Below are 26,515 nucleotides of genomic sequence, written 5' to 3'. Positions count from 1 at the left end.
GATTGAGCGGCGACAGTTGACAGCTTTCGACCTTCCTCCTGCAATGTTATCTTGCCAACCAGGCGTCCCTCCACTAAGACTGTATACGCCTGTAGATAGAACAAGATGATGGCATGATGCACAGCAAAGGCTGTGGATCCCCTTTCTGCACCCCTTTCAGAGGTTCTCCTCTTCATTCTTTCTTTGGCCCAGCAGGGCTCTGCTCTGGGCACTCTAAAAGGCTACATTTCGGCCTTTATTTCGGCTGCCTGACCAGCCTCCTCTTTTCAAGCCCCCTATTGTAAGTTGCTTCTTTCAGGGCATTACTCACTTGTTTCCTCCAACCCCTTTCGTGATGCCCTAGTGGGACTTGAACCTGGTTCTCACCTATCTTATGTGCGCTCCCTTTGAGCTGTTACATAACTGTCCTCTCAGGCTTCTAACTCTTAAAACTGCTTTTCTAGTTGCCATCATCTATGCTCGCAGGGTGAGTGAGTTTCAAGCCCTTTCTTCTAAGCCTCCTTTACTGGTTGTTCATCGGACAAAGTTGTCCTTCGCACTAGGCCTTCTTTCCTTCCCAAAGTGATTACCTCTTTCCACATAGGACAGACCACCACTTTGCCCACCTTCTTTCCCCCCTGCATCCTTCTAAAGAGGGGGAGAGGCTCCACTTTCTGGATCCTAAACATGCGCTTTCATTCTATCTGGATCACACAAAACAATTCCGGGTGGGTGATCAGCTCTTTGTAGGCTGGTTCCAAGTAGATACCGCGACATCATCTCTGATGAAAAAATTCTCCGGATCCAGACTGACGCCTGGGGGTAATTCTAAGGTGAGGAATCCATAACTAACCTATGTCTCTTACAGATATATTGTTACCGAAGGTAAGCAACTTGTTCATTGGTGTGTGCATAAGAGGTTTACTTCTTCTAAACATTGCCTTTAATCATTACAACTGCTGTATGAAGAATAGCAGTGTGTTTGTCTTGAAGGAAAATATTGACACGCTATACTATAGGACTTCCCTTTTCATACTGTAGTTGTCTAACACAACATTTTTTCTTTATTTTCATCGTACAGCTTCAGAAAAACTGCCTTTTGTCACTGTGCAGCGACCGGATACTGCAAGATGTTCCTTTTAACAGGTAGGTATTTAATTGAGTACAAATGTAAAGGGCTGCATTCTTCTTTTTTTAAAGCTTTTTATGCAAACTCTTGATTTGTTTTTGTGTTTAGCGCCTACATTTTTTTAAACAAGTATAAACCATATGGGTATTGGTGTATGATACTGCTAATGTGCACATGGAAATTCCAAACGTATTTTTTTTCATATAGTCACAAATAGCATGATGTAGAGCATTTAAATGATTTATGCTCTCCTGTATTAAACAAGTTACTGATTTGTAGAAAGTGAAAATGGCACATCTGTAGATAATTTTAAAATGTAATTGAGTTGCAAGTGTAAATGCAGCTTAGCATGTTCAAGGTTTTTTAAAAATGAGGTAGTGACGCTTCAGTCAAATGGAGCGAGACTTGCATGCACTCTTCCAAAGAATAAACATTGAAAATGGATTCAATTTAACCTTGGCAACGTATAAAGGATCTACAGGTCATCCAATGGAGTAATCGTGTTTCATTTACTAAGGCTTTGACTCAGCCAGCCTCTGCCATAAGGGCTGTATTAATCTAAGAAAAGATGTACACATAATAAAAGATTATGTAATATTTTAGGAGAAGGCATTCAATGGTGCCATCTTACGAATAAAGATGATGAATTGGGATGACAAAAAATGAAACGAACCACAAATGGATCTAAGAGTGAAGACTCTACTTGCTTGCATTTCTTGAGTCCAGTCCCTTACCTGCATATATAATCTATGTGCAAAATGTACTTCTCAGTATTATGCACGTATGCTGTAAAAGTTATCTTTATTGATTTGATCTCTGCTTTTGAGGATTGCATGTTAAAGAACCGAATACCATGATGTAGGTTTAAAGAAATGGAGGTAAAACAAAGTGTTTAACAGTATTGTCTGTGGAAAATACAAAATGTAGAAGTTAAAGGTGAGTTTTATCCTAAAGGTTAATTAGATTCTATGCACAATTTCACTAACCCCCAACACTTGAATCCTCCATAACCCTAAGATTTTTCCACATGCACCACACGTCTGGCACTTTTAGAAAGGGGGAGGGGGTGGCGGGGGGGTGGGGGGGTGGGAGAAATAGCCCTGTGCCCATGCCCGGTTTCTCCTGTACAATCTTATAATGCCATTACTTAAAATCTTAAGTTCACTAAGCTTATGTTATTCCTCTATCCCTTACCACAACCCTGACAGAGCCTTGCTCCAAAGCGGACACCACACATTAATCCAACCCAAACCAGAACATCTTCTTTTACACCACCTCATACTCTAACCCTATCCTAGCTGGAGCCTTGAAGTCAGCGTAACTCTATCCCTAAAATCAACAAGAGGGGTAAACAAATGGATTATCACTCTGCTCTCACCTGACAGTCAACACAATATAACAAAATACAAAGTAATCCGAATGGTGCTCATACGGGAAGAATGTTAACCCCACATCCAAAATTCGGAACCCCTTACAGGGTCCTGTACATTTTGTATGAACCAGTTTGCGCATACAAGTCGGTACATAAGCATAATTTGCAATCATAATCCTTCACTCTTCCATTGTTGTTTTCCTTTAAATTCTGGACTCCACACGTCAAAATGTAAATCTTGGACTCCACAAGTCATTTATTTTGGTATATCCACAGAGCTTAATGTTACAGTAGCCAACATGCATTTCGGCTTCATGAGGGCTCCAATATTAGAGAAAATAACAGTATAGATATATTGGGTTTGATGAAAAGATATACAGTTAGAGGCAACATAATTGCCTCCACCACTATCTCAAAGTGTACTTTTATCGCATGCGTACAATGTGACCAAATGCATGCATATAGTGTGGGTAGGCATGCAAAATAAAAATAAATCAAGTCTTTTATACCAGGAATCAAAGTCTCAAGTGACGTGTATAAGCATAACGACTGTCAAAATTATAAGAGACCAGTGACAACTAATTGTGATGAGAGAATATTATATTGCACAATTCTACATTCTTTAGTAATCACGAGGTAGTGGTATTCATATAAATTCAAACCCACATGCAAGTGAAGAGCAGAAAGGGCATTAGGCCCTATTACTTCAGATTCGTTGATAGGGTCAAAGTTAACAGCGCAGTTGTGCTATGATGAATCAATCAGAACATTTGTAAAGCGCGCTACTCACACGTGAGGGTCTCAAGGTGCTGGGTGGGGGAGGATGCTGCTCCTGCTCGAATAGCCAGGTCTTGAGTAGTCTTCTGAAGGTTAGCAGGTCCTGGGTCTGCCGTAGAAGGGTGGGGGAGGGTGTTCCAGGTCTTGGCGGTGAGGTGGGAGAACGATCTGCCGCCGGAGGTCGCTCTTCTGATGTGGGGGACGGTGGCGAGGGCGGCGGAGCTGGCGGTTAGGGGTGTAGAAGGTGAGTCGTCTGTTGAGGTATGCTGGTCTGGTGTTGTGGAGTGCCTTGTGTGCGTGGGTGAGGAGCTTGAAGGTTATCCTCTTGTTGACGGGAAGCCAGTGCAGGTCTCTTATGTGGAGTGTGATGTGGCGGGGGATGTCGAGGATCAGGCGTTCTGTATGCGTTGTAGTCGTTTCAGGAGTTTGGCCGAGGCTCCTGCATAGAGGGTGTTTCTGTAGTCCAACCTGCTGCTGAAACAACAGTTGATGAACAGAATGCAGAACAATTTCATACATTCAACCAAGTACAGAGATCTTGGCCTAAATCCATCGTTTTTTTTTGCACTCCACACCTCCCCAGTTCAGACTTGGCATATGCAAATCAGCCTTGACCCTGTGCCTCATGGAAACAGTCCAGCCCGAACTGCCAAGCCATGCCTTTCCTGGACTGGAATCAAGCATCCTAGGACCGGTTTCTGGCTATCAGCCGTCTTCAGCCAGGATAGCTTGACTCCAGTGGTGTGAAGAGCATGGGACTCACGTCTGAGCATACCCATCCCACTCGGGGTGACAAATGCAAAAACAACAGTTGATAGACAGAATGCAGAACAATGTCATACATTCACCCCAGTACAGAGATCTGGGCCTGAATCCATCGTTTTTGTTGCACTCCACACCACCCCAGTTCAGACATGGCCATATGCAAATCTGCCTTGACCCTGTGCCTCCTGGGAACAGTCCAGCCCGAACTGCCAAGCCATGTCTTTCCTGGACCGGAATCAAGCATCCTAGGACCGGTTTCTGGCTATCAGCCGTCTTCAGCCAGGATAGCTTGACTCCAGTGGTGTGGAGAGCATGGGACTCACGTCTGAGCATACCCATCCCACTCGGGGTGACAAATGCAAAAACAGCAGTTGATTGACAGAATGCAGAACAATGTCATACATTCACCCCAGTACAGAGATCTGGGCCTGAATCCATCGTTTTTTAGCACTCCACACCACCCCAGTTCAGACATGGCCATATGCAAATCAGCCTGCTGCTGACGAGGGCCTGGGTGACTGCTCTTCTTGTTTTGGTGGAGATCCACCCGAAGATCTTGCGAAGCATGCGGAGGGTGTTGAAGCTGGACGACGAGACAGTGTTGACCTATTTTGTCATGGAAAGAGTAGAGTCGAAGATGAACCCCATGTTGCGTGCGTGGTCGGTGGGTGTTGGTGCTGTTCCCAGTGCGGTTGGCCACCAGGAGTTGTCCCAGGCCGAGGGGGTTGAGCTGAGGATGAGGACTTCTGTCTTGTCCGAGGTTAGCTTCAGCCGGCTGTTCTTCATCCATTCGGCGACGGCTTTCATTCCTCCGTAGAGGTTGGTTTTGGCGGTGAGGGGGTCCATGGTGAGGGAGAGGATCAGGTGGGTGTAGTCGGCGTAGGAGATGATGTTGAGGTCTTGCAGTCAGGCGACGTGGGCGAGCGGTGCCATGTTGATGTTGAACAATGTCGGGCTGGGGGATGAGCCTTGGAGTACGCCACAGATGATCTCGTGGCCTTGGAGCGGAAAGGTGTGAGGCGGACGCTTTGGGTTCTGCCTGAGAGGAAGGAGGTGGTCCATACCAGAGCCTTGTCTCGGATCCCAGCGTCGTGGAGGCGTGTCCGTAGGGTGCGGTGGCAGACAGTGTCAAAGGCGGCTGACGGGTCCAGGAGGATGAGGGCCGCTGTTTCGCCGTTGTCCAGCAGGGCCCTGATGTCGTCAGTGGCGGTGATGAGGGCATTTTTGGTGGTGCGGTTGCTGCGGAACCCGGACCGGTCCAGGATGCTGTTCTCCTCGAGGTAGTCGGTCAGTTGTCCGTTGATGGTCTTCTCGATGACCTTCACCGGGAGCAGGGAGATGGGTCGGAAGTTTTTGAGGTCCTTGGGGTCAGCCTTGGGATTTTGAGTAAGGCGTTTATCTTGGCCTGCTTCCAGCTCTCCGGGAAGGTTGCTATCTCGAAGGAGATGTTGATGGCTTTGTGGAGATGAGGTGCGATGGTGGTACTGGCTTTGTTGAAGATGTGGTGTGGGCATGGGTCTGACGGAGAGCCAGAGTGGATGGTGTTCATGATTTTGATGATGTCGTTGTCGTTTATGTTGGTCCTAGAGAGCAGTGGATCGGTGTGGATGGTGGCAATGGGGTCAGAGGTCTCGGTGGCTGTCGGAGCGTTCATGACGTCGAAGCTGTCGTGCATGTCTGTGATCTTGCAATGGAAGAAGGTCGCACAGGTCTTGCGAAGGTGGGATGTCGTTGGTTTTGGACCTAGGGTTGGAGAGTTCCTTCACGATGCTGAAGAGCTCTTTGCTGTTTTGTGGGTTGTTGTCTAGGCGGTCTTTGAAGGAGGCCCTTTTGGCAGATCTGATAAGGTGATGGTGTCTGCGGGTGACTTTTTTGTGGGCTGCGTAACTGTCCGGTGTTTGTTCACTGTGCCATTTCTTCTCTAGTTTACGGCAGGTTTGCTTGAAGGCCTGGAAGTCCTCGGTGAACCAGCTGACTTTCTTGCTGGTGTGTCTGTTGGAGGGTTTCTTGATCGGGACGATAGTGTTAGCGCAGTAGTCGATCCACTGTCTGAGGTTGCGGGCGGCATTGTCTGGGTCGGCAGGTGGGCTCCGGGTGAGGGTGGCAGTTAGCTGGTCTTCGGTGACTTAGCTCCAGCAGCGGCAAGGGAACTGTTGAGTGCGGTGGTGCGTGGTGGGTTTCCGGAAGGTGAAGGAAATGCAGCGATGGACGGTCCAATGGAGTTCGTTGATGTGGCTGAAGGAGATGTGTGAGCTTGCGGAGAAGATGGGGTCAAGCGTGTGGCTGGCAGAGTGGGTGGGTGTTATGACGATCTGTCTGAGTCTGAGGTTGGCGAGGTTGTCAATCAGGGTGGTGGGGTTGGTGGTGGTGTTGTTCTCTAGGTGGAAGTTCAGGTCCCCGAGGAGGATGTAGTCTGTGGAGGCGAGGGTGTGTGTACGGATAAAGTTGGCAATGTAGTCGCTGAACTGTGGCCAGGGTCCGGGAGGTATGTAGACGAGGGTTCCTCTGAGGGTGGTGTTGGGATCGGTGTGGATCTGCAGGTGTTTGGCAGAACTGAGGGTGTTGTTGGTGCTGGTCAAGACTCTGATAGTGTTCCTCTGGCCGATGGCGATTCCTACTTCTGTTCCGTGGTGTGGTCCCTGCGGGTGATCTTATAGCCATCAGGGATGGCCATGGCGATGTCTGGTACCGAGGAGGGATTTATCCAGGTCTCCGTCAGGAAGGCAGCGTCTGGGAAGGTTGAGTCAAGTAGGTCCCAGAGTTCAATGGCGTGTTTGCGGGCAGAGCCGGTGTTGAGTAGAATACATCTGAGGTGATAGCGTTCTTTCACAGTGGGTGGATTGACAGATGTTGGTGAAGCTGCAGTTCGGGCAGGTGAAGGGTCCTTGGGTGCGCTTCGGGGCAGCCAGGAAATAGGTGTGTGATGGTCCGGTGTTGAGTGCGTGGAGGGTGCTGGCATTGTAGCTGTGACGGGCGTCGTGGCGTTCGCGGGGGCCAGGGACATGGCGATGGGCACGCTCCAGGCGCGGAAGGGCGCAGACGGGCTTGCCTTAGGCGCTCCTTCGGTCACCAAATAAGGGAGGTGGGAGGGAGGAGCAGCTGGGAGGCAGGAGCGGGCGGCGAATTGGTGAGCGGGGGCGGGGACGCAGCGGCGTTAGACAGGTGGAAGCGGGATACAGAAGGCAAAAAGAGGGCACAATCAAGGAGGATCAGGAGAAAAACAGTGCAACAAAATACAGAAAAACAGAACAGTGGCGATAGATAACAATACCAGGAAGGGCACAATTAGGGAAAATCAGGAGAAAAACAGTGCAACAAAAATGCAGAAGAACAGAACAGGGGCGAAGTACAGATAGTAACAGTACCAGGCAGGGCACTGCAAAAGACGGCAAAACGATCGCAGAGAGCGGCAGGCCTCGAACTGGCAGCAGCGGGTCTCGGGGGAAACGACACGCAGTTGGTGCTGTGCTGCGTGGGGAGCAGCCCACCCTGTAAACAGGGTGGCACCATTGGTTCTGGTATGACCTATAAATGACAAAGTCAATCAATCTTATCCCAAAGCCAAACCATCCAGAGATGGACATTGTCATTAAGGCTTTCGTATGTAATCTGAAAGAGTCTGAAACTGATTACTCACCCTGTCCTTTCGAATTTAACATTTAAGCTGTGTGTTCCTTTCATGTGTCAGCACTCCAAATTATAAAACCTAGAAAGATCCCAGTTATGAACTGAGTCCGTTCCTGCCTATGATCAGCTGCCAGATTTTTCCTGCTTACCCAGTCCCAAACGTTTTGCTGCATATCAAAAAACACCATATTGGAGTAAAAAACAACTTTCAGTCTCGCAGGGAATATGAACATACGCTGAATGTTCATAAACCTTGCTTTTTTAGGTCGAACCTGAGCCAGCGCGCATGCACTGCTCTGCGAGGCTTCTTGAAAGCACGCACAACTACTCCATGTGGGTCTGACTCCTCCCACACATAGGATCGGCTTTTGCGTGTGTCTTTCAGTAATGAAAGCACACAAATGGCTAAAGGCGGGTGCATGTCCCACCTTCTTTTTTTTTTTTTTTTAATGTTCACTCCCACAGCGTTTTGCTCTATGGAGCGAGGAGCCGCCCGCAGGGTAGCGGCTGCATTCCTCGTGGGTCGGGTTACACACATCGCACCGTGCTTTTGCTTGTTACGGTTGTTGTTCAAATGTCAAGTGAACCTTTTTATGCACAAAGTTGACTACGCCGCTCCTGGTATCCTTAAAAAGGTTTCTCGTCCACAATTTTCAATATTTGCAACGATGTGCAGTTTCTCGTGGTATCTATGAGACACAAATGACTTCTAGAAGTGATGCTCTCTTTTGTAGACTTCTGTTGCATGTGGTGTTTGCTAGGTACGGGGACCTGGGCATGAATCACTCTCATAATATGACGTAATTCATTGATTCTAAACCCTGCCTTCCTCACTAGATCAAACGATGTGACCCTCGGCAAATCTTAACGTTTTCAGTTTTTTCATTGTCATAATGAGGTGGGCTTCAAGTTGGCCTGATCCAAGTTTGGCCGGGCCTTCACTTTCCTAGGGGCAGGGTGGGAAGGGGAACTTTTTTCCCATCTTACTTCTGTTCTCTGATTTAACCTTGAACAGATAATTCATTCTTTTTTGGCGTCAGGGGCCTTATTTACCAAAATGGGTCATAAAGTTAAAAGTTGTTCCGAACAGGGGTCACCAAAATAATTACCACATAAAACCAGGCAATTGTCATGTTTCATAAATAGCCTGATACCTTTACATTTCTTAGTTTCTAGTTGGCCCTAAGTGATTCTCTGAGGAATGGTTCGCCTGTAGAGGGGGAGTTCTGCGCCTGTGGTGTCACGAGCTGCAGGCCCACGTGCGCGCAAGTGCCAGGAGAAGGTGCCCGTGGTTGATCCCCTGCACAGTGCTGCTTACCTGGCTCAATGCGGGGCCAGGGATTGATTAGCTGTCACTGCAGCGCATGCACCCTCACCAGACGCGGCATGATGGATGAATGCTGGGAGCTCATTTACCCGGTGGTCCTTCCTCTTGGACCATGTTAAGGCTTTCCACATAAATATTGCTATGCCAGTAGACCGCTAATAACATTTCATTCAATATGTAGAATAAATACTAATGCGAGGCTAGGGGGAGCGCGCCAGGCAGACCTTCAGGTGGCCAGTCTCCAGTTGCACTGAAGGGTCTGCCTACAAGGACTGGTGGACACAGGACAAAATACAGCACCAGAGGACTGTCTTTATTATAGCTCCTTAACCTGTCTCTAGTGTCTAATCGCTGTAACAACAGGTGTTAAGGATGCTTGATTTTAATGTTACTCATTTTATTTACTCTTTTGGTCGAAAGACTGTAGGGACTGGAATCTATCGCAAAAGGGTGAATATTTTCCTACAGTCGGCACATTAACCTCCTGAGCTATGGTTTAATGTGTTGCTTTATAGATTGAGACTGTTACTTCAGACTCAAGTGAATCTATGTGCCCCTTTAGACCATGCCCTCTGCCCTCGAGGCCCTAACCCCATTTCATCGCTCCACTGAAAGGGATCTTCGACTTCTTCAAACTAAGATTGTCCACCATGGGTCTGGGAGGTCCTTGTCCAGTGCTTGATTCGGAGGATAGGCACTGGATAGGGAAAGAAGTTCGACTTTCTACCCCTAAATGAGCACTCGATCAATCAACAGCATTTGTACAGTGCAGCACTGTCACCTTGAGGCGTATTTGGGCGCTGTGTCTGTCGAAAAACCAAGGCTTGAATTTAGATGTTGCAGAGAGCGTACCAATAGGCTCAACTGTGCGTGCTAGTACAACGCATCTTTCTGTAGCACTTGTTTTAAAAGATGTATGCATATGTATAGAATGCATGAGAGACACTGGTTTTTCTAAGCTCCTAATGTTTAACGTATTACATTCGCATTCTCATCTCAGAATGTTTTTATTGTGAGAACATTATATTGCTACTTGCTTGTCATTTCTTATTACAAGCGAGTAGTGACATCACACTAACCCATCCTAGAGGACAGCTCAGAGCTGGCGCTCAAGTCCATTCTCGGTGCACGGAAAACCAGGGAGAACAAGCATTGGCAAAGTCAATAGGTTTTGCTAATGAGAACTACTGGCAATGTTTTGTAGACATGCTGTACAGCAGCGCAGCTGCTCTGCATTGTGGCTAAAACGAATTTTAAAAAGTGCTATGAAGGAGCCAGAGGTAATGTGTTTTCTTTTTCTACACGCACTATTGCCGCCGGACCTCCCAAACACATCACGTCCCTGCTGTACAAACACATACTGAACGTGCCGCCTTTCCATGTCCCGCTTGCCCGGATGGAGTGGGATAGGGATCTGGAGGTGCCCCTGATGGACGAGCAATGGGAATTTAGTTGCGTGCAGACAGAAACAGTTACACCTAGTAGCCGGCTGCGACTCATTCACTTTAAATTCCTACACCGGCTATACTATACTCCTGTCAAACTTCATAAATTCCGCCTGCGGGAAGATGACAGATGTGCAAGATGTGGAGGGGAGGGGGCGGATTTTCTTCATTTGGCATGGCAAGGTCCACAAGTGCTGGAATACTGGTCTCAGGTGTTTGAAGGTATGTGGCACATGATAGGAGTGCAAGTGCGGCCAACCCCATTGGTGGCCTTCCTGCGTAGCACCCAAGATGTAGTTACAGTTCACAAAAAGTACCTCGCGATGGGCCTTCTACTTGCGAAGCGCTGAGTCGCCTTTAGGTGGGGGAAGGGGCCGTGCCCCTAAGTTTAAAGACTGGATACAAGACTTGACCAACTGGCAGGGGGATTTGAATTGCTTTGCTGAGTTTTTACCCCTGAAATCGCGGCCGTAGCACATATGAGGTCCTCTGACTGCATACCTCTTAGCACAATGGGTGGACATGGACACGGAACAGGGGGAGGAGGTGGGTGGGGCCCAGACGGGGGAAGGGATCCTCCCAGAATGATGTCAAAGCTCCGGAGCCCTGATGGTTGACAGACGTGGAGCGGTGAAAGAACTGGGTCGGATGGGTAAAGGGCCTATTTTTGCATAGGAACGCTATGCTAACCCTATCACTCAAGAACTGTAAGTACGGGCTAACCTACAAGTGAAATCATAACCCTTGGTCTTCGGAGTTGCGTGCTACCATGCCCTGCACTTCTCCATATTTCTGGAGGTCTGTATTGCTGAAACTATGTATGTTTAAAGGGCTGGGCGGGCGATATTGTTCGGATTCTGTGTGAATTATACACTATGGGTTTATTTTTTAGACAAATCTAGTTCATGTAACTTGGTAATTAGCTGATTGCTAAAAGATTCTATTATGCTGTAATATACAAGCGAGTAATAAAGGTTTTTGAAACTCAAAAAGCTTCACCATGCATGGCCCCCTACTTTATTTAGTCTCAAAGTGGCATTGCCAGGCCGGAAGCCAACCGCGCTGTGAAGAACACTGAGAGCACCTTCCCGGGAACTTCTTCAAGCGCAGATGCCACACATTGTGCCATAGGAAGGCTCAGCTGGACCCGTCCTTCACCAGAGCAAGCCATGCTTCCCCTGGCGCCCCTCTCTGGCTTTGGTAGCCGAGAGCTAGCTATGACCCGCCTCCAGGCCAATTGAGAAACTCTTCTCAAGGTTCTGCAGGTCTCACAAACTGCTCACAAGGCTTTGGGATCCAGATTAGTTTATTGTGATCAGAATTATGTTGAATTTATGGGGGATTCCGCAAATGTTCACCAGTCTTGCCTGACTGACTCCACCTCATCTCTCATATTACCCCAATTATAAATCTAACCTTTGCCCTTGCCTTAAAACTTCTCTAGGGTAGGGTAAAGTGGGCAGTTGTCCTGGGCCCACCCTCCAATGGGCCCCCTGAGAAAGTGAAGTTTCTCTATTTCACCTCTTTCTTTTGCAAAATTTCAACTCCTCTCTTCCTGTCTCTACCTCAGACTATGTCTGTATTTGCCAACTGTCATCTTAAAGATTTTGGGGGGTCATGGAAAGATAGATTTCAGCATTTGTTGTGTGACTCTGCATGTTTTTTGTCATGCAGGCTTAAATTTGCAGAAAATGGGTAATAGAAATCAAAGCTTGTTTTGTCATAATATGGGCTTCAACTAGCAGAAAGCCTGGCAACAGAATTCAAAGCTGTTCTGAACAGTGGCTCACAAAATATTTCTTTCCAGAGGCCTACAAAATCCTTAAGATGACACTGCCCTACCTTACCTTACCCTACCCTAACCTAACCTAACCTCTGGAATATTTAAAAGGATCTTTTAAATTGAATCTTAGCTGTCAGTCATCTCACCTATTTTGCCTTTTGCTGGATTCTGTATGTATTTTTGCTGGATTTAGAACACTGTTCTTTACCACTACTAACCAGTAGTAAAGTTTCTGTGCTCCCCCTTTTAATCATGGTCAAATTGGCCTTTGGCCCTAATTGCCATAATTAATTCACCTTTAAGTCCCTAGTATATTGTACAGTACAGTACCCAGCACCTGTGAGTTGTCGTTAGTGGGCTGCAGCACCTATTGTGCCATCTACTATAGTGGCAGTGCAAGCATGGCTTTAGGCCTACTATTTTAGCCTGACTGGAGCAGTGTATAAACTGAAACTCGATCTGCCAGAATAAACCCTTTTTTGACAGGCCAAACCCTTCCTTTCAGATAATAACAAGTCACACCAATGTAGGACTTGCAACCCACAAGTTAGGGTGAATGGTATTTGAAACTAGGACATGTGGAAATGTAATAGTAATACGTCTTTACAGTGACTAGTACCTAGAAACTATTTTCACTGTGGCAGACATAACTGTCTCATGTAGAAAATCGCATCACAGATTAAAATAATACTTTATCTCTGGAATGGGGCCAGCTAGGAAAATATTTAGATAACTATTTTTAAAAGTTATTAAAAATCCAATGCAAAGTTGAATTTTTAATAAAAATCATGGAAAAGTAACTTTTACGAAGTGGCCTTTTCTCTTCCTGATGTTCTGAAGGCTAATTTGCATTGACTCTCCAGCTTCTCCCAGTCAGTGAATAGATGTGAAATGTCTCCCAACGGGCGAAAAATAGGCTGACTTGAATGGGCAGAGATTGTTCCTCAGAACTCCAGAGAATACACTTGACAGGCCTGCTGGGTTCACATATAACACTTGGGGCAGAGAAAAGGAAGCTAAGACAATTATCGTGGTTTAACTGTGTGGTTGCTGAATGACTCTGCTTTTGTCTTAGTAGACTTCTGTCTCTGGGTGTTTTGTGGGTACAGTGGCTGCCTTAAACTAGATTTTAGTGTTTGATGTGGGAGGACACTAGGATTACCAAAGTATATTCCTGACACAACTGCACCCCTCAGTGCCCACGTTTAGGGTGGCCAAAGACTTTCACCATCTTGAAAATGCTCACGGTCGGTAGGGTTGCCCCAGGAAATGTTACTCCTTTGATTATGGTGTGCCCACGAGTCATTCCCACCAAGTAGCTAGTGCAAGGCATAAATGTGGCACCTAGAGGCATCCATTTTAGAACACTCCCTGGACCTGCAGAAGATTAGAAGAAGACTGAACCTGCTGTCTGTGACTTGAGAGGATCCCTGAACGATTGGACCTGCTCCCTCTTGTACGTATGCCAAAGAAGTGGACTCCAAGGATCAGTTAGCTTACCTCCTGTGTGTCATCAGGCAAACAACAAGCTGCAAGGGGCCTTTTTCTGGAAGTACCCAGCTGACCAGTGGCAACTGGACCTAGACCGCGTCCTCTTGTTGGACTCTGCCTGACACCCCCCGAGTCTCTCAGTACTTTCCTTGAGGTTCTTTGAGATTTAAAAGTGTGCTCCTGTGGTGGATAGGGTAGTGAAGGACTAAGTCTGAAGGTGAAATCTGTTACCAGGGCGAACATGCTTAGTTCATCCCTCCTATGCTCCATTGCGGTCCGTCTCAAATTGTGCCTTTGGTCCCGGTCTACAAAGACCATTGACCATCATTGACGAAGTGTGCTTTCTGATGCTATTTCAACTTTAAAAAAATTACATTCTTATCTCCGGTTTCCTTTATTGAGTTTTTGTTGTTATGGTGTTATTTGTTTATTATTTTTCTAATTCGGTTTGGGCTTTCTGTTGGTTTGCATTTTGCCAAGATAGTTCTTTCAAACAATTTGTTCAATTCTTGGCCTTTCCTAAGCTTTTAATACCTCCTACTAGTCCTTTCCTTTGACTGATTTGTTCTAATTTAATTTAGGCACACAGGGATGTACTGCCAGAGCTAGAGCCAAATCAGGGAAGAGGAATTGGACTTGGGTCTGGTGCATTGTGCATTGTCAGCTCTCACCCCCACATTTAAGTTTCTGTCCTTGACTAGATTCATGCTTTTCCCAGTTGTGTCCAGTATAACAGCTTGGGGTACTGATATTTCTGCCATAGGTAATCTTTTCTTATTCCAGATCATTTGACGTTTTCATCTTCAAATCCTATTTTCCAGGTTTGAAGCTGCCAAACTTGTTATGCAGTGGTTGTGTAATCATGAAGATCAAACTATGCAAAGAATGGCGGTAGCAATCATTTCCATCCTGGCTGCAAAGGTACATTCTGATGTGTATCATTTCTAAGTTGTATTACATTTGTTGAATTTTCCAATTCTTATTTTACATTTTGTTTTTGCTTTCAGCTGTTAACTGAGCAAACTGCTCAACTTGGTGCTGAACTTTTTATTGTCAAGGTGAGTACATTATCTATGCACGGTATTCTTTCAAACTCATGCTGCATTTTTTAATCTCACTTTCAGGGAAATTTAGAATTAGATGTCTGATAAGGACAGCTGGGACCATTCAGTCTCATAACTTGAGTACCTTTCTTCACACCAAGCTATAAATGGGCTGCATTTCATGTTTAAACTTTCCTCTTCAGCACTGTTGCTCTAGTGTATGCCCTACTCGGATTTACAGAACAACATTCTGGTTTTTTTTCTTTACCATTGAAGAATTCTAATAATAGTATGAACATGCAATAAGTGGGATAATATATACCCTTGTGTCTGTATATTATGAGGCTATAGCAAGTCGCCAAGCAGATGTATTTCCATATTGAAACATGGGGCAATAGGGAAAGTGCCATTATGAGGTCATAGACCTCCCGAGGTGACTTGATGTGTGGTTTTTGATGTACACTTGCAGTATACATTATTATGTGGTAAATATTTGTTCTTCGTCAGTCATGAATAAGTGACCCAGTTAGAGTTTGTCATTCTGAGTCCTTTTGAGACTATAAATCACAGAATGCAAGAAAACCAAACTCAATTCAGTGCTGCTCTCTGCTCCCTCTACGGTCATGCTTGTGGCCTCTCTCAGGTGATACCAAAGGGGATGATGGATGGAGCGTTTTAGCAAATCAAACACTCACCCCCAGTCAACTGATCCGGGTTTAATCCATCATCATTCTTTAGCTCACTCCACCACCCCAGTTCAGACATGGCCATATGCAAATCAGTCTGACCCTGTGCCTCATGGGAACAGCCCAGCCTGAACTGCCAAGCCATGTCTTTCCTGGACCAGAAACCACCATCCTTTGACCGGTTTCGGGTTCATAACACTCATCAGCCAGGCTATCTTGAATCCAGTGGCAAAGTGAGCAAGGGACCCATGTCTGGGCATACCCTGCCAACTTAGTGCTAATCAAGTGATACCAAAGGGGATGATGGGCGGAGCGTTGTAGCAAATCAAACACTCACCCCAGGTCAACTGATCTGGGTTTAACCCATCATCATTCTTAAGCTCACTCCACCACCCCAGTTCAGACATGGCCATATGCAAATCAGTCTGACCCTGTGCCTCATGGGGAGGACCGGGCTTGGCAGTTCGTGCTGGACTGTTCCCATGGGGCACAGGGTGAAGACTGATTTGCATATGGCTGGGTTACAACTGGAATTGCATTTGTCACCCTGAGTGGGACGGGTATGCTCAGACGTGAGTCCCGTGCTCGCCACGCCACTGGAGTCAAGCTAACCTGGCTGATGATGGCTGGTAGCCAGAAACCGGTCCTAGGATGCTTGATTCCGGTCCAGGGAAGACATTGCTTGGCAGTTCGGGCTGGACTGTTCTCATGAGGCACAGGGTCAAGGCTGATTTACATATTGCCATGTCTGAACAGGGGTGGCTTGGTGAGCAAAAAAATGATGGATTTAGGCCCAGATCTCTGTACTGGGGTGAATGTATGACATTGTTCTGCATTCTGTCCATCACCTGTTGTTTTTGCAATTATCACCCGAGTGTGACGGGTATGCTCAGACGTGAGTCCCTTGCTCTCCATGCCACTGGAATCAACTTATCCTGGCTTATGAGGGCTGGAGGCCCAAAACCGGTCCTATGATGCATGTTTCCAGTCCAGGGAGGACCTGGCTTGGCAGTTCGGGCTGGACTGTTCCCATGGGGCACAGGGTCAAGACTGATTTGCATATGGCTGGGTTCAAACTGGAATGGCATGGTGAGCATAAAAACAATGGATTTAGGCCCAGATCTCTGTACTTGGGTGTATGTATGACATTGTTCTGCATTCTGTCCATCAACTGTTGTTTTTGCCTCTCTCAAGTGAGGCAGAGGGGTGGCCAAGCAACAATAGTCTGAACCTCATAGACTATTAATCATTATCAGAAGACTTTTGGAAGTGTCGGGAGACTTGGCAGCTGCATTAATCAAAGCCCATCGGCATCTGCATGCATTTCTTTGAATCCGGAATGTCTCCACAAATGGTGTACAATCCTGGTTCCTTGCTCAAAATGGCCTACAGAGCACTTGGTATCATGGTTTTTGCCCCAGCCCCATGCTAGTCCTGCATGTTCACAAAGGACTAGGCCTGACACGAAAGAGGTCCTGGACTGGTGCAAAAAGCGTAGCCTCATTGGCTAGACAGTGGATTACTGTCCCTGTCATGTGTTTAGTATGTAGCGTGTTGGTGGCTGCTTGTGCTTTGTTTCGTGAATCTGTAGTTGTCACCAGACCTTTCTGTCATGGGAGTGGAGGCCTACTGGCCCACTTGGGTGAAGCTCAACTGCTACATGCTAATCCCATCCTGGCACTAACTTCCCCTTGCTTGATTATGTGTATATCTGTGTGAGACCTGCATTGTGCATACATCATATATGAGTGAATCAGAGTAAAAGCGGCCTCCTGATTCCATTTTGGTCCATTTTGTTAAATAGCACAAGATGGAGGTGAACTTTTTTTTTTACCAGGCAGTAAAAATGTATTGCTGACATTCCTGAAGCTGGTGGGAGGAAGACTTCCGTTTAGAAATTCAATTAGGTCTTTTTGCTGCAGGAGCTGTTATTGGGTTTTCCTGAGCCCTGCCGTTTGAAAGATGTTGAGGGTGAAAGGTGGAAATGTTGTTCAGAGTCCTTTAGGAGACGCCATAATGTTTGTATCTCTTCCTGATCACTGATAAGTGAGGCTATTGATATCCTGGTGCAGAATGCTCTCATCAGAATGCCTCATGTGTGGGTGCTCCCACATGGAGAGGACATGCCACGAGAAGCATCAATCTACACGAAAGCTTAGTGTGGAAGACCGCTTTGAAAGCACTCCTGAAAGGAGAACTGGCTCAAACCGGTTCTGAAAGTGCAGACCGAGAATATGCTTCCTCTACTAAGCCTGAGGGCTATTGTGCAACAAGAGCTGGTGTCTGCCTGATAGTCGACCTTCCATCGGTGAGGGGACATCACATGGAGTGCTGCCAGGATGGAAGACCTGTCTCCCTGTTCTGAAGAGCATGTAAGCTGACCTGCCTGTGAAGAAGGATGAAGTGAGCCAACGCTGCAGGAGGTGTTGACTGCCAGGGCAAGCAAAAAGCAGGTGTCCTCTGAGCTGTATGTCCGTCCTCGCAGAAGAGATTTCAGAGAGGGTGACAGACCTGCTTCTGATTTGGAGCATCGTCATTTCCTGCCTGCAATGGCCTTTGCTGCATCACCGTACTGAAGTGTGCCCAAAGCAGACTGCACTCTGTGTTTCTGAAGCGGCAGGACCATGGCACTGCTGAAGTGTGCCCAAGTGGACTGTACCACTCCGATTGTGGACATCCAAGACACAGTGTCCTCTTAGAGGGTGGAGCCAAAGCCACCCTGCCACCATTGAAGCTCCAACGTCTGCTCAGTGATCGCTGACACCGCCCTACTAACCATCCCGCAAGAGGGCCAGTGACCATCAAGGACTGGGTATGATGCCATATGCTGATAAGAGACAGTTCAATGGTAGAAGCCCTGCAGCTGATGTGTCCAAGACGAGCTGGGATGCTGCAAGCTCTTGGTTCTCCTGGAGGAGAGAGCAGACTTGTGCTGCAGGCCCAGCTGCGACCAGCAGAGTGCTAAGGCTTGCATTGGTAAGATTGACATTGGCACTACTAACTGTAAAACGAAGTGCGCAAACCCTAAACACCGGAGAGGTAGCATGGCACCTGTGCCTGAAACCTTCACACACTCTTTACATAGAATTAAGCGGTTGAGAAGAGGGACCTTTACATTCTGTGTACAATGGCCCCAGGTTAGTGCATTAGTGCGTGTATATTGTAGTATCTCTCTTTTTTTAGTGTTTAAAGTACTTTCTCTTCTAAAAAGGTAAGTATTGGGTTAGACAATAAGTTACTGTGCTACTTGATGAGTGTTGAGTTTGGAGCGTGATGCAACCCCAAACTTCCTCCTTGAGAAGTCTGTAGCTGCGTGTCATCGCTACCACTGACAGTCTGTGGCTCATGGGTTTGTACTTGGCTCAGAGTCATATTATGAGAGACCCTGGGTTATCAAAGGCAAATTACACCGTCCACAGGGATGTGGCCCATTAACCTCTTGAATGAAGTCAGACAGGCAGCATCTAGGACGGACAGACATTACTGCAATTCAAGCCTGCCTGCTTTGAGTTAGCCTTTGTGATTGACATGGCTTTCTTACAACTAGTGAGGTGAGTGAAGAGCCAGCAAAGGCGCACAAAGTGATGGCACTGCGGTGCTGTCCCTTACTTGTAAAATATACAACTGAGTAGTAACAGAATGTTCACATTAGAGATGTCAGAATGTTATAAGAAAATAATGAACAGTAGTTTTTAGAGAAAATAACTGTATCTGAAAGAGACTGTAGTTATAGATTCCTTACTTTAGAATTACCCCCATTGCTCAGACTGGATCCGGGGATTTCTCTTTAACAGTACCCCCTGGACGTCGGAAGTGGCGTCAGTCTACTCCACGTCCGTCGTTGGCGTTGTGGTCACTGGAATGACGTTGCGGTGTCTACTTAGACGCTACCCCTGCGCACTGACGTCAGTTCTTTCTTTTTCCGCGCCAGCATTGCGCAGATCCGGAGAGAGCTACGCCTCAGTCAATTTTTTACTAACTTTTTCTCGACTTTTGTCAAATTATTTTGAGTCTTAGCGACTCCTGGTGTATGAGGGATGTTCCATCTATGGACTGGGTTGAAGCCGTGCAAGGCCTGTAACCGCCTGATGTTGGTCACTGACCCCCCACCTCAAGTGCCTCTGGTGCATGGAGCGCAACCACGACCCGAAGTCGTTCTCTGACTGTCAGGCACAAATCCAATTTCTTTGCAGGAGCGGTCCCGAAAGTTGTTGGAGGCCTGGCAGTTAGCTCCGCGCCACTCGAGGTCCTGGTCGAGAGGAAGGTCTCTGGACCTGTCGGGGAGCCACCACCATAATTCGACATCCAAGTCTTCGAGATCTTCGGGTAAGTCGAAGCACAAGAAGGCAAAGAAGCAGAGTCACTCTTCGCCTTCTCCCTGTTGGTCGGCCGACGTGACCCAGAGCGTCGTCGTTCTCCATCTCCGTCTTTGGAGCCTGCTCCAGGGACTGCTCTGAGCTCCCCCAACCCCCTAATCCCGGTGCCTGAGCATCCCCTGCCCAGCTCCGAGCTTTCTACAAAGCGCTTCATGGTATCTTTGGGCAGCCCAACTCAACTGGTGCACCTTCAGGCCCCATGGACGTGGCTGAGGGCCCTGGGACTTGATGCTGGTGGCTTCGGCACCGGGAGGCCCGCCGAGGATCCAGACCTGGACCTGGATCGATGCCGGTCAACCTAACGATACCTTCCCCAGTGCCGATCCCAACAACTATGCCCCTCCCACTGGTCGTGCCCCCGATCGGCACTGACCCCAGCCTCACCCCAACTTGGACATGGCGCCGGACCGACGTCTATTGACACCAGCGCCGGAGGGCACTTTTGTGCCTCTGTTCATCCCTGGTGTTCCTTTCAGGCCTGACTGGCAACCAGAGGAGGGTGATGATGACTGGGAGGGGTCTGTGGACCCTTTAGCTGACCAACTTGATGAGCCTGACTGGCGAGAGGACCTGGGTGACACCAGTGGTCTGGATATCTCCCCAGACCATGGCATGCTTTCTCCCCCTACCGTGGCTACGGAAGAGGGAGCATCATGTGCAGTGGTGTTGCGTAGGGCTGCTGGGTCCTTGGGCCTGGAGCTTCCTACGGTGGAAGTCAGGACTAACATCCTGACAGAGATGCTTCAACCGGAGGCAGCCTCTTCGGAGTCCCTTCCTTTTAATGAAGCCCTTACGGACATCCTTCTGGGCACTTGGTCCGAGCCCAGCACATGGGCTCCTACGGACAGGATGATTGCCGAACGCCACCGCACAGCCCTTGGGCGACCCACTTTTCCTCTCCCAACACTAACCCCCGAGAGCTTGGTAGTCCAAGCCTCTTCCTCCAAGGGCGCATTTCCTACTGCTCCCCCAGATAGGAAATCCAAGAAGCTGGACCATCTTCGGAAGATGTTTTCTTCCACCAGCTTAGCGCTGCGGTCAGTGAATACCGCATGTCTCTGGGGCCGTTATACCCATAGATAATGGGATACGGTTGCACAAGTGCTGCCACAGTGCCCAGCGGAGGCCCGGGCCATTCTCACACACGCAGTGGCAGAGGGTAGAGACGCAGGCAAATTCATCAGATGTGGGATGGATACTGCAGACTCACTGGGCATAACGGTTTCCACATCAGTAGCCCTGAGGTGCTACGCCTGGTTTCTCTGGGGATGTCCAATCCACCTTACTGGACATCACCTTTGATGGCCGTCGCCTTTTCGGTGAAAAGGCGCACTCGGCCCTCCATTGCTTTAAGGATTCTAGGGCTACGGCCAGATTCTTGGGCCTATAACTACAGTCTCTTTCAGATGAACAAGTTAGTTTGCTTCAGTAACGATGTATCTGCAAGAGACACATGTTATTGATAGATTCCTTGCCGCAGCACCCATCCTCCCCGTTCGGCAAACTGACTTCTAGAGATATGGACTCCCTTCCAGGGCCAGTTATTTGCATCTATGGTCAGTATCTTGCATGGCTCTGCTCTTCTGCCTTGGAAAGTCGTGCCAGAACTGACAGCGCGCAGGCAGACACTGCAATGTCATTCCGGCGACCACGACTCCGACATCGGATGCGACACCACCTACTGATGCACTGGAGTACTGCTAAAGAAAAATCTATGGATCCCGTCTGACGCCTGGGGGTAATTCTAAGGTAATTCTAAGGTAAGGAATCTATAACTAACCCATGTCTCTTACAGATACATCATTACAGAAGGTAAGTAACTTGGACATCAGGCTCCTTATTAGAATATTAATGCAGAGGGTTACAGAGGGTGAACAAAATCCCCAAATCTATAGTTTTTAGTACATCTGATTAATTCATTCACAAACTGATCTAAAAGCACTTTATAATTTACTGCATAGTCACAATATCCAATCTATTTTTGAATTTGAATAGGCTTTATAGAGCGCTACTGTCACTCCGAAAGGAGCATCCTGGCGCTATGCGGGGGAAGAGGTGGACAAGAACGGCCCCTTATGAGCGATGAGCAAAGTTCTTCTGAGGAGCCACATATCCAGGTCTTTAAGGCCTTTATGAACTATGTTTCTGTTTTGATCAGCCTTAAGTGCATGGGCATAAGATTCCAGGCTTTGGTTTCTAATGCATCTATAGTTTTGTCTCCTTTGGTTTTGCACCAAAAGCAGGGGGGCTTAAGAAAGTTTGCAGATGAGGATCTAAGTATCCTGGCAGTGGTGTAGGGGGTGAATCTGGCCGAAAGATATGTAGGGTATGGATTCCTGAATGCTCTGAAAGTGATTAAAAAGCTTTAATAGGATTCTCTTATGAAAGGGTAGCCAATGAAGGATTTTTAAGGCAGCTGAGGCGGAAGACCTACTTGGTAGTTTTAGCACTAGACAAGCAGCTGCATGCTGTACCACTTGTAATCTCTTGAGTACTTGTTTATTTGCTCCTGCGAGTAGGCTGTCACAGTAGTCTAATGTGACAGGATATGTGCCACCACAACAGTCTTCAGCGCAGGAAGTGGAATAAAGTCAAATAATTTTGTACGCGTTTTAATGATGTTGAAGCATGTCCCTGCCACCGCCAGGGCATGTGGTCGGAAGGAGAGTGTAGTACGAATTTTTGCCACTTCAATGTATTTGGGGGTGCTGGTGCGTCTTCCAGCCACCATACACTAGGCTCGAAGGGATTGTCCTTTCCTATCCGGAAGATCTCCATTTTATCTGTATTACACCTAAGGTGATTAAGCTTCATCCACTGGATGACCTCTGTTGGGCATAATTTAAAATTAAGTTTCTGCCTTGTTGGAATCTTTGTCCACAGTTAAGATCAACTGTGTGTCATCAGTGTATGATGTTACTTCGATATCAAAAGAGGAAATCAAGGAGACTAGAGGGGCCATGTATATGTTAAATAACAAGGGGCTGAGGGAGGAGCCCTGTGGGACGCCAGATGTAATGGGACGTTCGGAGGAAAGAAACGTTCCGAAGGCCACTACATGCCTACGGTTAGTAAGGAAGGATCTGATCCATGCCAGTGCTGTTTTTGAAATGCCACTATTCTTTAACCGTGTGAGGAAGATGTCATGTGAAATGAGGTCAAAGGCAGCTGACAGATCAAGTGAAATTAAAACCGCCTTCCTGCCTTTATCTAAAGTAGATTTTAAGATGTCAACTATTTCCAATAGCGCGGATTCAGTAGAGTGCTTAGGGCGGAAATCTGATTGACTGGGATGTAGGAACTTATTGGTTTCGAGGAAGTTGGATAATTCTCTGTTGGTCTTTCTGTGATTTTACCCAATATGAGTAGTAAGGATATTGGTCAGAGGTTTGAGCGAGTTAAATATTCTGTTTTTTTCAGAGGTTGAACTATGGCCAATTTCCATTCATCTGGGACTTTGCCTGTGGTTAACAGGAAGTTGACTTTCTGGATGATCACAGGGTAGACGATGTCTATGATTAGGTGAAAAAACATAGGTGGGCAGGCATCAAGTGGGGAGCCCTATTTGCAGACAGTTATTGCTTCATGTGTCTGTTCAAGTGAAGATATTCCAAAGGCCTTGAATGAAGGACCAACGTGGGCAGGGTCAGGCTCCAAGTCCAGATTCTGCTTGGGGATTATAGTAAATTCCTTTTGTATATTATAGATTTTTCCTTCAAAGAACCCCCATATCTGGTCGCATTAGGTCTGTGATGGGGGCTTTCTCTACTCAATGTTTTTGGGTGTGTGAAGGACTTTATGATTGAGAAAATGGTTTTCTGATCGTGGTCCACCTCCAAAATTTTGTTTGAGTAGTACTTTTTGTTAGCTAATTTAGTGTGTATGTGGTATTGTTTTCTGATTAATTTAAGAGTTCTGATCTACTGGGTCATATGCTCTTCTCCACTTTCTTTCCAGTTGTTTACACTGGAGATGTAGTTCTGGAAATGTAGTTGGGTAAGAGTGGGCGTGTACCAGGGGTCTTGGTGGGTTTTGGCTTTACGCTTCTTGTTAAATTGTTCCAGTGGAGCGAATTCATCACTTAATGATTTCATCCACTTATGGAAAAGTTTCATATCTTTCAAAGTGTCTCCAGTTAGGGTGGGTATGGATGCATAAGCAAGGTAAGGCAACTTTGGTTTGGCAACCAATTTAGGCCATTTGCACATAGGCTGTGATCAGGGTATTTGCTTCGGAGGCTAGTTAGCAACTTGCATCATAATACTGAGAGTATGCTTCTGCTTTCAAATAATTGTGATGGTGTAAACTACAAAATGGTGTGCACTGCAACTGTTTCTAAGCTTTAAATGTTTGGGGACAGCAATGTTGAATCCTGCGTTCCTTGTGAAATTGTGACGTTTCTCTGCTGTTATAAACAAATCTCCAAGTTTAGAGGGAGAGGAATGAAACCTGTAAAAATCATATTTGCAGCAAGGAGGATTAGTGACAAAAGTCTTGTAAATGATCAAAAATCTTCCAGGGATGAAGATGGCACTCTGAGTACTCCTCTCACAAATACATTTTTGGGAGAAATAGAATCTGTCACACTAACTTCATATGAAATATATCTTTTGGCTTCCATGTTCCCAACTCCGTGGCTGCATTCTGCAATCGATATTGACACCTAATATTTGAAGGCTGTTTGGTTAGTTTCAGTAGGTCCTTGACATTTTACAGGTCTACCATTTCTCAAAAGAAAGGGAAAAAGTCCATATCTACATAAAGAGATCTTGAAAGCTTAAACTCAGAAGCCACTGGCTTTGCTCACTCAAATGCTTCTCTCCAACACTGCTTCTGCTTGCTGTTAATCTTTTCTATACCATGTATAAGTCTATATTTTTCAGATTTTATTTTTGAATTTGTCTTGAATTTTTACTTCTGATTAAATCCCTGCAACTTTTTAATTGAATTTTTTTACCCCTTTTTTATTCTTTAGATATTTTGTCTCCTATGTAATAAAATATTTTTTTATCTGTGATCTGTTAAATGAAACTTTCTATTTGTCCTTCAAATGTCTAACTGCTATGAGATTGGCAAAAGTACCTTTTCAGATTCTGCACGCTTCTTAAACTCTGTATTTCAGACCTTTTCACTGGTGACGAAAGACAAATAGTGTAGTTATTCTGTCTTATCTCCAGATACCCAAGTTGATTTTCCAGTCATTGTCCAGAAATGTGTGAGGTACCCCTGGAGGTAATCCAATCTTTCCGGTGAAAGCATTTTATTTCTAATGTTTTGCAAATACCCATTTCATTATTTTGGGGCAAAATCTCCAAACTAGAGAAATAATTGTGACATCCTTTACAAATATTCAGGCTAGCAGGCCACTTCCATCTTTTTTCAAACCTCTGCCCACTTGTGTGTTCGGGTTGCCAGATAGCTCCATTACAGCACATTTCCACTAATTGCCTTTCCTTTGCAAATCCTTTGTATGAATTGGTGAAATTAAATTGGTGAAAGCAAAAAACAGAGAAACCTCATTTCCAGAAGTCCCTAATTTGTTAAATGAAGGCTTTGGACCGAAGACTTGATGTTGTGCCAACACTGTCATGTGGCACATCTCTGCCTTGTTTCCTCAGTTATCCAACCATTATATGGCACAGATTGCTACACATTAAAAATGCAATATAGTAGGTCTATGGGGTAATGGAAGGCACAGTAAAAGAAACTAGATTATGGTAAGCAAAAGTGGCAGGAGAGATGGTGTTACATATCAGTATATGTTTTTCTCACCACTCTTTGCGTAGGATACGAAATGAATAGCCCATCAGATGTGTACACAAACACTTAGGTTTTGTCCCAGCACTTACTGCGGTGGATGGATGGATGGACAGACCCTCTTGGTAGATACAAAATGTGTACTTATGCATTCAAAATTATTATTTCCCGTCCAAAAAAAGGCTAGAGATGACCGATTTAATTAATATTTTTCGTTAAAGATATCCAGTGATAGGAAAATAGTCACCACACTCAGTAACTAGAAATTATCACGCCAAAACCTTTTTTCAGAAAGAAACGATAAAGGGAATGCAGGAGAAAGCTAATAAGTAGGCTGCACAAGCAAAACCCAGCATCTGGCCCTGAGTCTATTGTGTAGCCTTGCCCTGCCTTCTGTATCCCATCATGCCATGTCAGTTTTTTCTGACTGCTAACTACAGGATCATAGAGCACTGAGCATGGGCTTTTTTAGTTTTTTTTTACTTAACAATAATTTGAAATCTAGTTTAAGCTACATTACTCAACATCCTTTGTTTTTCATGTGTTCTCTGACTGAAATCTTTTGATTTTCCATTCACAATAAGGGAATGCATTCTGAAGTGCCCTGAGACAAGAAAAAGGACCCCTTGATCTCTGTATTACATGTCCACCACAGGATCACCACACTCAAGACTGCGGACACTTTTACAGAAGATGTTCATGAGAACGCATAAGGGCATGTGGAAGATCAGACTGCACGGCCTGCCGGTGAGGCTGCAAGCGGATTCAGGACATTCCGAGGGATGAGAACTTCTACCATCTACCTCTGCAAGCTCAAGGGACTTACCTAAGAGCTAGATCTAAGGAGCGCAGAAGAAAGGAGATCTGACCATGTTCCCGTTTGATATTGAAAACTGGTACTGTGGCGGCATGCTTGCTGACTAGATATGGGACAACTGTGATGTCAAAGTCCTCATCA

The 26,515-nt window shown here is 46.3% G+C and overlaps 1 protein-coding gene across 1 annotated transcript in view; it reads left to right on the top strand.

Annotated features, from left to right (window-relative positions):
• Positions 1 to 26,515, top strand: part of ZYG11B (zyg-11 family member B, cell cycle regulator) — a 291,659-nt gene that overhangs the window by 122,972 nt on the left and 142,172 nt on the right. Inside the window, exons 6-8 of the mRNA XM_078670550.1 lie at positions 1,061 to 1,125; positions 14,517 to 14,616; positions 14,703 to 14,753. Of these exons, the coding sequence (XP_078526676.1) occupies positions 1,061 to 1,125; positions 14,517 to 14,616; positions 14,703 to 14,753 (216 nt within the window). The remainder of the gene's footprint in view (positions 1 to 1,060; positions 1,126 to 14,516; positions 14,617 to 14,702; positions 14,754 to 26,515) is intronic.

The sequence above is a fragment of the Lissotriton helveticus genome, chromosome 1_2 (assembly GCF_964261635.1).
Source record: "Lissotriton helveticus chromosome 1_2, aLisHel1.1, whole genome shotgun sequence".
In the NCBI taxonomy this organism is placed as follows: domain Eukaryota; kingdom Metazoa; phylum Chordata; class Amphibia; order Caudata; family Salamandridae; genus Lissotriton; species Lissotriton helveticus.
The sequence above is the reverse complement of the archived record's forward strand: the minus strand, read 5'-3'. Positions and strand labels throughout refer to the sequence as shown.